This window comes from Mugil cephalus, chromosome 9 (genome assembly GCF_022458985.1).
Source record: "Mugil cephalus isolate CIBA_MC_2020 chromosome 9, CIBA_Mcephalus_1.1, whole genome shotgun sequence".
Taxonomy (NCBI): Eukaryota; Metazoa; Chordata; class Actinopteri; order Mugiliformes; family Mugilidae; genus Mugil; species Mugil cephalus.
Window position 1 is genome coordinate 11670338 of NC_061778.1, and position 13338 is coordinate 11683675.

Here is a 13338-nt window from a genome sequence, read left to right on the forward strand (position 1 = left end):
GACAGGTATTTTCTGGGTATTTGGTCGTGCAGAAACTGAATGTTGACTGATTTTACTGTGTTAATTTCTTGGTAGATTTCCAAGAGGTTTCCTAGAAACACTTGAGGGGAGAAAATAAACTTTATATATATATAGAGAGAGAGAGGGAGAGAATTTTAAGGATGTTTTTGTTTTGGTGGAGGTAGAGCACTTTGACTGAAGTCACTGCTTATGTTAGCGTTTTTCAGGAGGGTGGTGAGGATGGACGATAAATTACAAAGATCAAACGCTCTTGGCACCGTGTCATTACTCTGACTCCAGCTCCAGAAGCCCCCCGGCGCACTGCGCACCTCTATGGGCTGCGCCGAGCGGGGGAGGCGCCCCCTGTGCCCCCCTCAGTGTACGTGGTGGGTGTGCACATTAAATTATATTTAAGCGCTCACATTTTGCATCAGACAGAGATTTTCTGCAGCTCCATTAACTGGCAGCATGGCGAATGAGAAAGAGGCACCTCTGGGCTCCATCGAGAACCCGATCAAGTTCCAGGACCAGGACTACAAGACTCTCCTGGAGGAGTGTCTGAAGTCCGGTGTGCTGTTCTCTGATCCCATCTTCCTTGCCGAGCAGAAGTCCATCGGTATGCCCGAAGATCCGGATCCCAAAAAGGCAATCACATGGAAACGACCCAAGGTGCGACCATTGTCATGCTGTGAATGTAAAGTGTAAAGATGTTGTCCAGTTGTTTTAGCGTCAGTGACGCGACTGCTTAAAGCAATAATCTATAGACAGGTAATCTGCAGGACCACGCAATGGCCACTTTTAAACAGATGAGCTCTGTCGACTGTGAGTGTAGACAGATGTGTAGGTGTGGCTCGGACCAACTCCGTACCTGAAGCAGTTGTCTGAAGAGTCCAAAAGGCGTTTTAAAGAAAGGCAACTGTACTTGTAGAATTTCTTGAAGACGTTTCGGCACCCAGCCGAGTAGCTTCTTCAGTTCTGAGAGATCGGTGGGAAGTTGAGGTTTAAATAGGAAAACCTTGTGGGTAAAACCCATCAGAAACTTGCTTGACTTGTTTCTGTAAGAACCAAAGTGCCGCTACTTTCCATTAACGGGTGGATACTTGCCTGTTGTTAAGGGAATTAATTCTATAACTCCAGTTGCCTTTCTTTAAAACGCCTCTTTGATTGCCATGACCTGGATGACTGAGAACCTTCACAGACACGTTGTCTGAAGAGGGAAATACAAATGATATTGAAAACTATAGTCTGAATAAAGACATCATCGATGCCTAAACCGAGCATGGAGACCAGTGGAGGATTAAATTCAGACACTAAATGTACATATGTTTCATGATCATATGGAAACATACTCAAATATTTTAACAATGACTTAAAGACATGTTCAAACTTATCAAAACCATGGCATTGAGTTCTTTGTGTTAATTTAATTGCCCCAAATCTCCATTAGTTCTGCCAACAAAAAAAAATTAGCTGGACCAAAACTGAGCCCGGGCTTTGCTGTCTCGCCGTCTTGTCCTGATGCTGCTCTGTTTTTTGTTCTGTGTCTGAAGGCAATCAGTGAGAACGCTGTATTTGTGGAGGGAACGACTGGAACCACGGATATCTGTCAGGGCCAACTAGGTGAGTACATCTGCTCCTCCGCCTTCACAGAAGAGCGAGTGTTGAAACCGGGAGTCATCCTGCTGGACTGATGCAAACTGGCAGCATCTTGGAAAAGTTAAATATACACGTCAAAAAGCTGAAAAAGTCCTTTATATTTAATACAGTAAATATGTGACGACTCCAGAACTTGTCTCCAACACATATCCCTTAAATCCACAAGAGAGGATTTAAAAACAGTGACACAATGTAGGCTCTAGCCCTCAAATCAGCTGGGGGTCCTAAACGCATCCAGTCCCAACATTTATAGCCCACAGGGGCTGCTGAAACCTCTGTTGTTCAGTCTGTTTCTTATTTGTGGTGATATGTATCACTCTTTCCTGCATAACAAAAACATCTCCGTCCACCTCTGGGATTTCTGGATTCATGGGTTTTGTTGCCAGTTGCGTGCAAATATACCCAAAACACAGATCAATACCTCTTCATTCCCATCCCCATCCTCCTCCTTCTTGCATCCCAGGATGTGTTTTCTGTGATTTACACGGATGCCAGCAGTTGCTGCAACATCTGCAGAGAAACAACACAGAACAGATGTTTGCTGCTGGAAAGGAATGCAAGATTGTTACGTGTGTGTGTGTGTGGACCGCACACATAAATCACACTTCACAGGAGACTAATGGCTCCAGTCCCACTGAAATACTTTGATAAGGGAAATTAATTTGTCATGTTTGCTCCTCTTCAATATCGCCAGGTAACTGCTGGCTGCTGGCCGCCCTGTCATGTCTCACCATGCACCCCACACAGTTTGTGAAGGTGGTGCCACCCGACCAAAGCCTGGATGAGCCTTATGCAGGCATCTTCCATTTTAGGGTAAGTGAAAAAAAAAAAACATCTAAACTCTTCCTCTCTGTCAGTCATTAGTGTCAATCAGGTATTCCTCTATCCTCGTCTTTTCCTACAAATATTGCTTTGTATTCTGTATACAAGCAAATATCCAGAAAATGTTGGAGAGACAGCTCACCTATTGGGTGCTTCAAAAGACACTTGAGTAAGTTTGACACTGACAGTTCCTCAGTGGTTTTAAGAAGTAACAACAAACAAGTCACTGCACCAACATAAACCTACATAAATCACTTCAGAATGAGATTCAGACGTGTTATTAGAGACTAATGTCACTTTGAGCCGCTAAAGAGATGAGCAGCAGCTACAGAGGTCCTTTAAGGTCACTTCTTTCTAATCCCACATGACGAGATTTTCTTTTTTATTTGTTTTGCCCCAATTCCTGCGTACAAAAGTACTGAGCTACACCTAGAGACAAAAAAAAAGAATGATTCATTAATTTATGTCAGTTCAAATTATCGCACACAACCTTTGCCTCTGGGTGTGAAAAGCAGATTAAATATCTCAGTGTTGTGATCTTATATCATCTTATACCATCAGCCTGAAGTGAAAAACACTTTCTCTGCATGTCTGAACTACATAGAAGCTCCAGGAGTCCTGATGCTCGTTCACAGTTATAAGTCCTGGACACGGTTTAAAAACAACGGATGATTCATGCACCCGATTCACACTTGTTCATTTAGTGCAGCAGACGACTTGATTCTCTGAAGATATTTGTATTTTATCTGATTTGGCTCCGTCCATTTAGACTTTGGTGATACGATGTCTGCACATTTAACTGCCGTGTCTCTGCTCTGGCATTTGATGAACAACAAGTATCGTCTCATCGTGGAGTCATCGCTGCACCGGTGGTCTCAGGCACGCAAACAAATCCAAACCTTTATCACCTCACAGAGAGTCTGTGATTCTGATCTAGAGGACTTAATTGTCCTCTGGCTCGGATCAATAAAATATCACCTCAGTAGATAATATCTATCGCGTAAAAGCAAACAGACAAGTCTGTGATTATTTTGCCCCGGAGCTTTGGACCCATAGAGACTTTCAGGGAGAATGTGGCGTGACTGAACAAGCAGGACGGAAGGACTGGAAACTCATTTCGCCCTGTCAGGGTGATTGGAGAGCAGTCCAGACATGCAGGTAGTGACTACTCCTGGGACACACGGATACACAAACACACTTACACACCCACGGCAAGTAACCACGAAAGGCCAGTGCAGACCTGCTCTCAGCTGTTGTGTTCATGCGGCGGAGCACACGCCCCGTGTCGTGACCAGTAACGACCTCAGAGGTGGCTCAATAGACAGTTTGTTTAACATTTTATAGAGCAAAAAAGGGCTCATTTCCCACATCTGGGCACACCTTTACTCTGTTGTCTTCTTTCTTTCTGTGTCCTGTTGATGCGTTTCCTCTGGTAAATCCTTGAATATGTCATGTGATGACGACACTCCATAATTAATTAATCCAGGGCAAGTTTGTGGTCAGGCATATTTCAACAAGGAGTTAGTGGAAAGTCATAATTTGAGACATACAAATGCATTTAGACAAAGTAAAAAAAAAAAAAAAAGGCAATGATATATAAACACAACACATGCATAAAATAACAATAATATAATGGAAAACTATCAAACATGGAAATCTAATTTAATTTAATCTGCAAAAACAATAGCTACATGTGGAAAAGTTTAGTTGACCGACATTAAAATAACAGACAACACTAAAACAATCAAAATATCCCATTATTCTCTTCACAAGCATCTTTTTCCATAAACAAAGGGAGCAATTCATTTAAAACGGAAACAATAATAAATAATCTTCAGTTGCGGTACTTTAAATTTGCCAACATTATCAATATTCAGCCTCCTTAAACTGCCGATCTTACCAGACCAGATAAGAGCGAGCGCTGACGTGAGCGAGAGTGGGTTTTATTATATCATCCTCTAATAAAGAGGAAGTGGGTTAATGCATCTTTTTAAAAAGTAATCACAATAATTTGGCTTTCAGCAGACTCTTGTTATTTTAATGGTTTACAGTTGCCATGGATAACCTGAGTGCTTTTGGGGGAAAGAGATCACTTATGACTTTCCCTCAACTCTGCGGGGTTGCGCTACATGTTTCCGCTCTGTGTTTCCTGTTTTGGTTCATTGTCACGATGCCACCTTGAAAACAAAACAGGCAGCTGTTTTCTGTGAGAATTGAAAGAGAGAAAAAAAAAACTGCCACGTGGCGAAGATAGTGACATGCAGAGGAACATTCAAGACTCAAGATCACTTCACTGATCACCGCAGGGAAATTATTTTGTCCAAGGAGTCACAAGATAATAAACAAAGACATATATGAAGAAGACACAGACACAAGAATGAAATAAAATAAAATAAAATAGTCCAATTTACATGAAATATACAGTAAATAAAACATTTAGCTAAAGTGTCTTGTGTGTCAGTTGTGTACGTGTTGTGTATTCTAATGACTGTGGGGATGAAAACCTCCTTCCTGCAGCTCAGTGACAGGAACACGGTCGAGCGTTGAGCAGCTCGAGAACCAGAATATTGTCTCAGGACAAAACCAAAAGTGAGAAAAAGATTGGTCAGAAACAAAACCTTAGTATGAATCTTTTCTGTGCATCTAAATAAAAACACAAATTCACTTGAAAGATGGTAAAAAAGCACTGTTGTGCATGCATAGATTGTCACACGTGACTTTAAATAGGAGTTTCAAGGTTATAGTGAAGCACAAAGTTCAGGTTCCTCCTCATTATCCTTCCCCCTGACTCATTACATCCACTCCTCCTCTCATCTCACCATCTCCCTCTTCCTGTCTCTTCCTCCCTCTGTGCAGTTCTGGCAGTATGGTGAGTGGGTGGAGGTGGTTGTGGATGACAGGCTGCCAGTACGCGAAGGCCGTCTGCTCTTCAGCTACTCTCACACCCGCAATGAGTTTTGGAGCGCCCTGGTGGAGAAGGCCTATGCCAAGTCAGTTGCCACTACACCGGCATATGTTTCTGGGTTGTAATGTCTGAGATCACCCACTCCTTTTCTGTGTGTGTGTGTGTGCGTTTGTCGCTGTGGCAAAAAAATACACCAGAGACACATTTCCCACGTCTCGTGTGCAGGTTAGTGGGATCCTACGGGAGCCTGAAGGGAGGCAACATCTCAGAGGGGATGGAGGATTTCACAGGCGGCATCGCTTACTCGCTGCCTGTCTCGTCCCGCACCCCTCGAGTCCTCTGGAGGTCTCTGACAGCTGCTCTGTCCCGAGGCAGCCTCCTCAGCTGCTTCATCCAGGTGCCACATGCGCTGCGAGCCTCGAAATGTTCACACTGGACGTTGACACATTTCCACCTGAGTTCCTCTCTCTTTGCCTCCGCAGGCCACCAACTACCGCGAGGTTGGTCAGGTGACAGGGGACGGGCTGGTGAAGGGCCACGCGTACGCCATCACCGATGCCGACAAGGCCAGTACCACACAGAGTACAGTAGACTGTGTAGCAGTAATCATCAGTACACTACTTTTATTTGTTTTACTCTCAATGATACATGCACAGACTGTGGAATGAGTTTGATGTGTTGTTTTTATTTTAACTAATCTCATATCTCAAATAATCTATTGCAGTTATTTTCTAATTTAATCTCTATTTTATATCATTTAATTTATTCATGCATAGCCTCACTCATATTTTTATTTCAAGTCATGTCAAGTAATTTCTAATCTAATCTAATCTAATCTAATCTAATCTAATCTAATCTAATCTAATCTAATCTAATCTAATCTAATCTAATCTCACCCTGTCATACAGTCCACTTTCCGCATATATAATTTAATTAAAAAGAAAATTATTTAATTTAATATTGTTTTACTTTATTTAGTTTATCTGAAACAATCTAATCTGAATATGAACTTAATCTAAATTTTATCTCATTTGATCATTTTTAAATATAATTTAATTTAGTCTAACTCAAATCTCAAATATTCTCGTGTAATTTATAATTTAATGTAATCTGCTTTTATATGCTTTTATCTTGTCATTAAATTTTTACTTTTATATGATTTGATCTAATAAAGTTTTACTGACATCTAATTTACCTTGAACAATCAAATCTAATCTCAATTTTATCTCATTTTATTGCATAAAATAATATAATTCCACAAAGTCTGATGTAATTTATGTCTAGTAATTAGAGTTAAAGTGAGAGCATCTTTAAAAGTCTGACTTTTATACGCGCGCATTCATTTCTTTCCTCTCTCTGTTTTTCAGGTGACGAAAGCCTCGGAGGAGGTCCTGCTGCTGAGGCTGAGGAACCCCTGGGGTTTCATCGAGTACCGCGGCCCCTGGAGTGACAAGTGAGCAAGATTCCTATTTGTTCAGCGCTGTGCGACAGATATCGCAAGGCACAGGCGGTCACTTTGTTTGTGTGTGACTGCAGAGGTAAAGAGTGGGACGACGTGGAGCAGTCGGAGAAGGAACGGATCGAGCTGAAATCGACGGAGGACGGAGAGTTCTGGTATGAAGTAGATGGTAACGCAGAGGATTAAACTGGTGCAACAGCAACAACAACAACAAGATCTTTGATGCAAATTGTGGTTGGATTAGGATCAGCGCCGACGACTTCAGCGCCCTCTTCAACGTGGTAGAGCTCTGCAGTGTGAATCCCGACTCTCTCGAGGAGGAAAACACACCTGCCGCCACGTCCACCTGGACCATCAGTGAGCATGAAGGGTCCTGGATCCCCGGGAGCTCTGCTGGAGGCAGCCGCAAATACAACAGTATGTTTATTACTTTATGACTGGACCTTTCGAACCGTGTCGAGGTCTTTAATCGCACTCTCTGCTGCTCTTTGCTCAGAATCGTTCTGGAAGAATCCGCAGTTCCAGCTGATCCTGAACGAGAAGGACCAGACGGAGGAGGAGGACGAGGAGGAGGACGAGGACGAGGATGACGACGAGGAGGATCCTGAGATTACCCCAGAGGAGAGGAAGAGAATAGAGAAAAAGAAGCAGAAATCCAAGCAGTGCACCGTGCTGGTGGAGCTGCTGCAGAAAAACCGCAGGCAGAAGGATAAAATCCACTTCCTCTACATGGGTTTCCACGTCTACAAGGTGAGAAAGAAACTCTTCCTGTTCAGTATTTGTATCTCAGCGCCTCTGTTCTGTTTACTAAAAAAACAAATGCGTTTTCTTCTGTTTCCTAGGTTCCTCCTGAGGTGAGTATCTCATTTGTATAAGATATGAACTCTCTTATGATATCAGCGCATGTTTAGGAGGAATTTTCCGTTAATGCTTTGTTTTTACAAACAGTCGGAGGGAGTTTGTTTGACTCGCAACTTCTTTATGAAGAATCGCCCCGTGGGTCGTTCTGGAAAATACAAGGCTCAGAGGTAAAAAACTGACATAGAAGAGACGTCTGCCCCTTTTTTTAAACCCCCTAAATCAGGGGTCTTCAAAGTTTTTCAGGCCAAGGGCCCCCAAACTTAGGGATCACCTACCTATTACATGTGTTCTATATTAAACTTGGCATAGTGCTATTTATAAATATCATTTTGAAGTCTATATTAAGCTATCCCTTATCCCTTTGCTAAAATATATGTTGGATTCTTGCTAATGTGTTTTTAAAGAAATTTAAATTTGTGGGGAAAAAATTTAAAATAAAATATATAGAAAAAAATGTCTGATCAGCCAAAGATTTTGTGACTCCCCCTGCAGTATCTCCACAGACCCTCTAGGGGTCATGGACCGCCTGTTGAAGATGTGTAGATGATTTATTTCCGTAAAAGAGTTCTTCAACGTGCTAAATACATGCTGCTCTAAGCTCCTATATTCAAAAAAAGAGAAAACCAAGTGTCCAAACTGTCTCATATATGTTGCTGCTGTTACATTTGATCTCACAAGCCTTGAAATTTGAATCTAAATAAAAACAATTTGAAGTCAGTGTGTTGTTGAGGAGCTTTTTGCATCAACGTTGGAGTATAGAAGCGCCTGGATCAAATTTTTTGCTGTTGTTGTTAATTTTTAAGCTGGATTTAGTTGGACACTTGTTGGTCATAATTAAAGTTAACATAACTGGTTAACTTTGTCCCACAGGGGTGTGTGGAGGAAGCTCCGTCTGGACCCGGGCAACTACATCATCGTGGCTTCCACGTATCGACCAAACCAGCCTGGAGAGTTCTTTGTTCGCATTTTCTCCAAGACTGGAAACACTCTGGGGTGAGGCGGAGCTAAACTTAGCTTTGAGGACGTGAATGTACCCAAACGAGGAAGAAAAAATTAGACAACAGGAAAAGCTGCTTAAATGTTGAGTGTCTCATTATGTCTTTAGTTGTCAGTGCAAAGTTAAACAAATTAAAGGCCCTGCTGCTTGAACACACGTGATTTTATGTGGTTAAACTTCCTGAGGCTGGAAAGCACTGCTTTGATTTGTAATCAGTCACCTACAGTCTCCTAAAGTTGCTCAATTGACCTGAACACTTTTGACGACTCTTTTACTTATACTCAGTGAAATGGTGCAAACTATAAAAAAAAAAAAAGTAAAACTGCAGAGAGCAGCGCTGATAATCCGTCATGCTCTTTACGTTCCAGGACTCAAGACTTCACCTGCACCTCTGACTTCCTCCCAGTGAGTTCACAGACCACATCTAAACAAAATAACCTGTCAACACCAGGAAACATTTAACAAGAGGTTTCCCTTCGCGTCTGTGTTTGCCTTGTTTGTGTGTGACAGGTTATGTCGGCTCCTGCATCCATAGAGGATCAAGTGAGAGTTCAGAAGACTTTTGCCGTCGAGGCTGGACCAGTAAGAAACATTTTACCCCTCCAATGTTTTCTCACTTAAAAGTAGTGTTTTTTTTTTTTGTATTAACTGTATTCTGTGTTTCTAATAGGATAACAGACTGAGAGCCAAAGACCTCATGGAGCTGTTCAACTCAGGTTAGATCATCCACCTTCTGCAGCAGCAGCAGCAGCAGCGTTCATTAACTGTAATACTCACATTGGCCGCTAGATGGCAACACAGGAGCAACATGACTCCTCGTAGTTTGAAACAGTGCAGCCGCAGAGGTCAGCAGTCTAGACAGAGGCTCATAGCCAGAGTCAGATAAAGTAAATTGGACTAGGTTTAAGTAATGAAAGTGGCGACACTCTTCCTCACCTTCACCCTTCTCTGGCTAAATCCAATTTAAACCTTTATTTTGGTTCTCTGCATCAATCCCTGCCTTTCTTCCCTGATCACAGTTCTTGACAGAGATTACCATCTGCCACTGGAGACGTGCAGACAGCTCATCTTCGGAGAGGACGTATCCTTTCGCCCTCAGCTTATTCTTAAATATCACTCACACTCCATCCCCCTCGTAGTTCAGTTCAACCCTCGTTGTGTCCACATGCACGTCAGATTCGCACGAGGCAACTTTACAACTGCTGAGTTTAAAAAACGTGATTGACCTTTGCTGGTTTCACACTTCCTCGGGGCAGATGCTTGCTGACGAAGGGGTTTTGAACTCTGCTCCTCCGAATGAGTCATCGTGCCACCCCGCTGTTCACTTTCACTCTCCTTCCTCGTAACTTCATCTCTCCGTCTCTCTATCTCCTGCCCTGCTGAGATGTCCTTAACTGTGCTGGCAGACTAAAGGGCGCTCCACTCTGAGCCGTGAGCAGGCAGAAGCCCTGCTGGCCAATCTGCGCAATCTGCAGGTACAGTTCAGCGTGTGCGTGTTAACGACGGGATGAAAGTGAGGAGAGTCATTTCACTGCTGACGCCTCCCTCTCCTTTCAGTCCATCTTCTTTGAGTTTGACGAGGACTCGTCCGGGACAATGAGCCCCTTTGAACTCAGCACAGCTCTGGAAGCCGTTGGTATGCATGCGCGCTCATCCGTACACGCAGACGCAATAAATAAGTCTAGGTTTTACACGTTCCCCTCATCCCTCTGCTTCCCAGGAATGCAGTGTGACATCAAGGTGGTTCAGCTGCTGTCTGCGAGGTTTGCATCTGGAGAACTTCAGCTGCCCTTCCATGGCTTTGTGTCGTGTTTCACCAGGCTGCGCACGCTTTTTGGTAACACGCACACGTACATACATGTCGACATAATCTATACCAGGCGTGTCAAATTCATTCGAGTTCAGGGGCCACATTCAGACCATTTGTATCTCAAGGGACCGGGCCAGTAACGTAACAGAACAGAACCTATAAGTAACGACAACTCCGGACTTTCTCCATTGTTTTATTGCAAAGAAGAACAAGTAAATTAAGAAATTTAACAAACTATCCTTTTAAAAACTGAAATTTCTGTTTGTTGTGTAGACCTGGGATTCCGTGTTGTATTCTATCCACATTACTTTTTAAAACAGTGAATAAATTACTGATAGCAGTTATTCTCATTGAATTGAATTGTCATTTTTGCACTTTGCAAATTCATGTTGTGGGTCAGATTTGATGCTCTGGGGCCCACTTTTGGCCCACGGGCCATATGTTTGACACCTGTGATCTACACTATCTGTAATGACCTTGACATTATAGTCTATCTATCTATCTAGCATTAGGTCTATATATTAGATTTGTGTATCATGTTCAAGTTAGTTATATGACAAACGTGGACTCAGACTTAAGTGAAGGGTATTTAAATCCAAATTGGAGGAAAAGCACAAATTGCATTTTTACAAATGGTTCTCTATTTCTCTACTTTTAATGGTATAATATTTTTTAAGCATTCGAAGGTAATATAAATTTTAACCTTTTTCTATTCATTTTTCTAATTTCTTATCACCTTAGACTCAAACAAACTCAGTCTTTTCTCCTGACTCTTAAAACAAGGCAGTATCTCCTAACGTCGGGACACTTGCCAGGATCTCTGTTTTGAAAACACTAAACTTGATGCAGAAATTATTGAGCCTTTGTAAATATACTATTAGCAATCATCTCCTCCCTTCTTCTCCTCAGCTCTGTACGAATCAGAGACCAGCCAGGAGGTGAAGGACAGAGGCATCAACTCTGTGAGTATCTGGTCAAATGTGCTACATTGTGTTCATCTTGACCCACAGCAACAGTCTTTTTGACTTGCTGCTCTGTCTCTACACAGTGGCTGCTGCAGTTCCTGACACTGTGAAGATGTTTCCTGAAAAGCGTCTCCACCGGGAACCAAAGAGCCACAGTATAAACACATAATCTCTACTTTACTCTAAAACTCTTCTATGAATTCATTCAAAGACCGTGCTGTGGCCCTCATTAATTTCTGCTTTAATGTGCCAATATTAATCTCATACCACTCTGGAGTAATGCTATTAAAATACTCTAATAAAATCAGCTTTGTAGTTACAGGTGTTTGAAGTGTCTTAATTTCCTTTTTGTCTATTAACAAGATCATTATTTAAAAAAATAATAATTTTCGAGTTACTCCTTAGAAAACTTTGATATTTAAGAAATGAATTTGATGTGAGAACATAAAACGAGTTTATCACACTTGAATGGTTTATTGAATGGCACGCATAATTGCAATTACACAACAGAAAAAAATCACTGCAACCCCAACAGTTTACTCATTCATGCAACACATGAGAATAGTACCCAGAAAAATACCAGTGCGCACACACACACACACACACACACACACATCAGAGTGAGTACTGCCTGCCCCACTGAGGGTGTGAGGGTGATGTCTCAGCTACACGCACCATCTCTATTCTTATCGCACTGACGCCACGTACAGCGTCAACACACACTCGCCCCCTCCTCCACTACGTTCCCTCACTCCCTCCATCCATCCCTCACTCTTTCTCCCCCCCTGTTCTCTCGAGTAACTGTCTGAGTCTCACAATCTGCATCCTCCTCCTCCTCCTCCCCGTTACATGCCGGCTGCTTTCTCTCTCTCACACACACACACACACACACACACACACACACACACACACACACACACACACACACACACTCATAGACACACATACACACTCGCCCGAGCCAACAAATGTCCTTTCTACACAAGCTTCTATTAATAGCACCTTTGCACACACACCGCTTCCTGTTCATCGTTAGGTGAGTACACACAGGTTGCCCTCGGCAACCGTCCATCTACATTGTGATGGAGAGAGGAGGAGACAAAAGAAGGAAAGAGGGAGAGGGAGAGGGGGACAGGAAGGACCCACAGAGAAGGATTTTTATGATTCTCTGTGTCTATGAGGTCGGGCCTCTTCCTCACATAGACCTGTTTTATTTTATTTTATTTTATTTGTATTTATCCCAACCTGGTGCTGGCTGGTTTTTGTGTGTCTGTGGTCTGGACAAGTTTTATAAAAATGAGCCATCTTCTGGCCTTACACGACTTCTGTCGTCACCTGTGCTAGTACCTCCTTGAGTCTGCATAAAATGACAGTGGTGCTTAATGTTAAATGCTCACAGTGTTGATAAGACACGCCGTTATTTGGTGGGTGTAATATTGTAAATCTCGTAAACCTTATTAAACTCTTATCATTTAAGTCTTTTTGAAAGAACCCGTCTTTTTAGGACAAACCCAAAATAAACTGAATGCTGTTCATGAATATTTTGGAGCTCATGCATTGATCTTGGTCTCATGTGAAAGCCAAGACTCTGAGGTTTCTGTCACAAAAGTCCCAATCGCTCTAAGTGGTATTGTTGTTGAGTAATCAAAGTTGGCACACAATTAAAAATTTCGAGGTTGTTGGGTTCGCCTGAATTTTTTTGTTTTGAAAAAATTTAAAAAATGTGTTGGCTGTGCTGGTTGACTCCTACAATGAAATCAGAAGAAAACGACATATTGCGCACAACATTTAGTCAAACACAACTTGTGTTCAGAGCTCTGACTGGTTCAAAAAGCTACTACTGTCCCATAGACGACCCAGCGC

General features: G+C 42.4%; 1 protein-coding gene across 1 annotated transcript; it reads left to right on the top strand.

The window, feature by feature from the left end:
- Window positions 1–367: 367 nt before the first annotated feature.
- On the top strand, window positions 368–11794 carry capn12 (calpain 12). Its single transcript, XM_047593303.1, has 22 exons — window positions 368–669; window positions 1551–1620; window positions 2351–2469; window positions 5335–5468; window positions 5609–5780; window positions 5866–5949; window positions 6751–6836; window positions 6920–6997; window positions 7087–7259; window positions 7339–7592; window positions 7685–7696; window positions 7791–7870; window positions 8574–8696; window positions 9069–9105; window positions 9211–9282; window positions 9371–9416; window positions 9720–9781; window positions 10107–10175; window positions 10258–10336; window positions 10421–10537; window positions 11420–11472; window positions 11559–11794. Exons 1-22 carry the CDS (start codon window positions 469–471, stop codon window positions 11583–11585), a joined length of 2148 nt encoding a protein of 715 aa, XP_047449259.1. The 5' UTR covers window positions 368–468; the 3' UTR covers window positions 11586–11794.
- The last annotated feature ends 1544 nt before the right edge of the window (window positions 11795–13338 follow it).

Excerpts from the sequence above, each read along its gene's own strand:
- capn12 (XM_047593303.1), top strand. The coding sequence starts at position 469 with ATGGCGAATGAGAAAGAGGCACCTCTGGGCTCCATCGAGAACCCGATC. Across the intron at positions 670-1,550 it reads TCACATGGAAACGACCCAAG|GCAATCAGTGAGAACGCTGT; the intron begins GTGCGACCATTG and ends CTGTGTCTGAAG. Across the intron at positions 5,950-6,750 it reads CCATCACCGATGCCGACAAG|GTGACGAAAGCCTCGGAGGA; the intron begins GCCAGTACCACA and ends TCTGTTTTTCAG.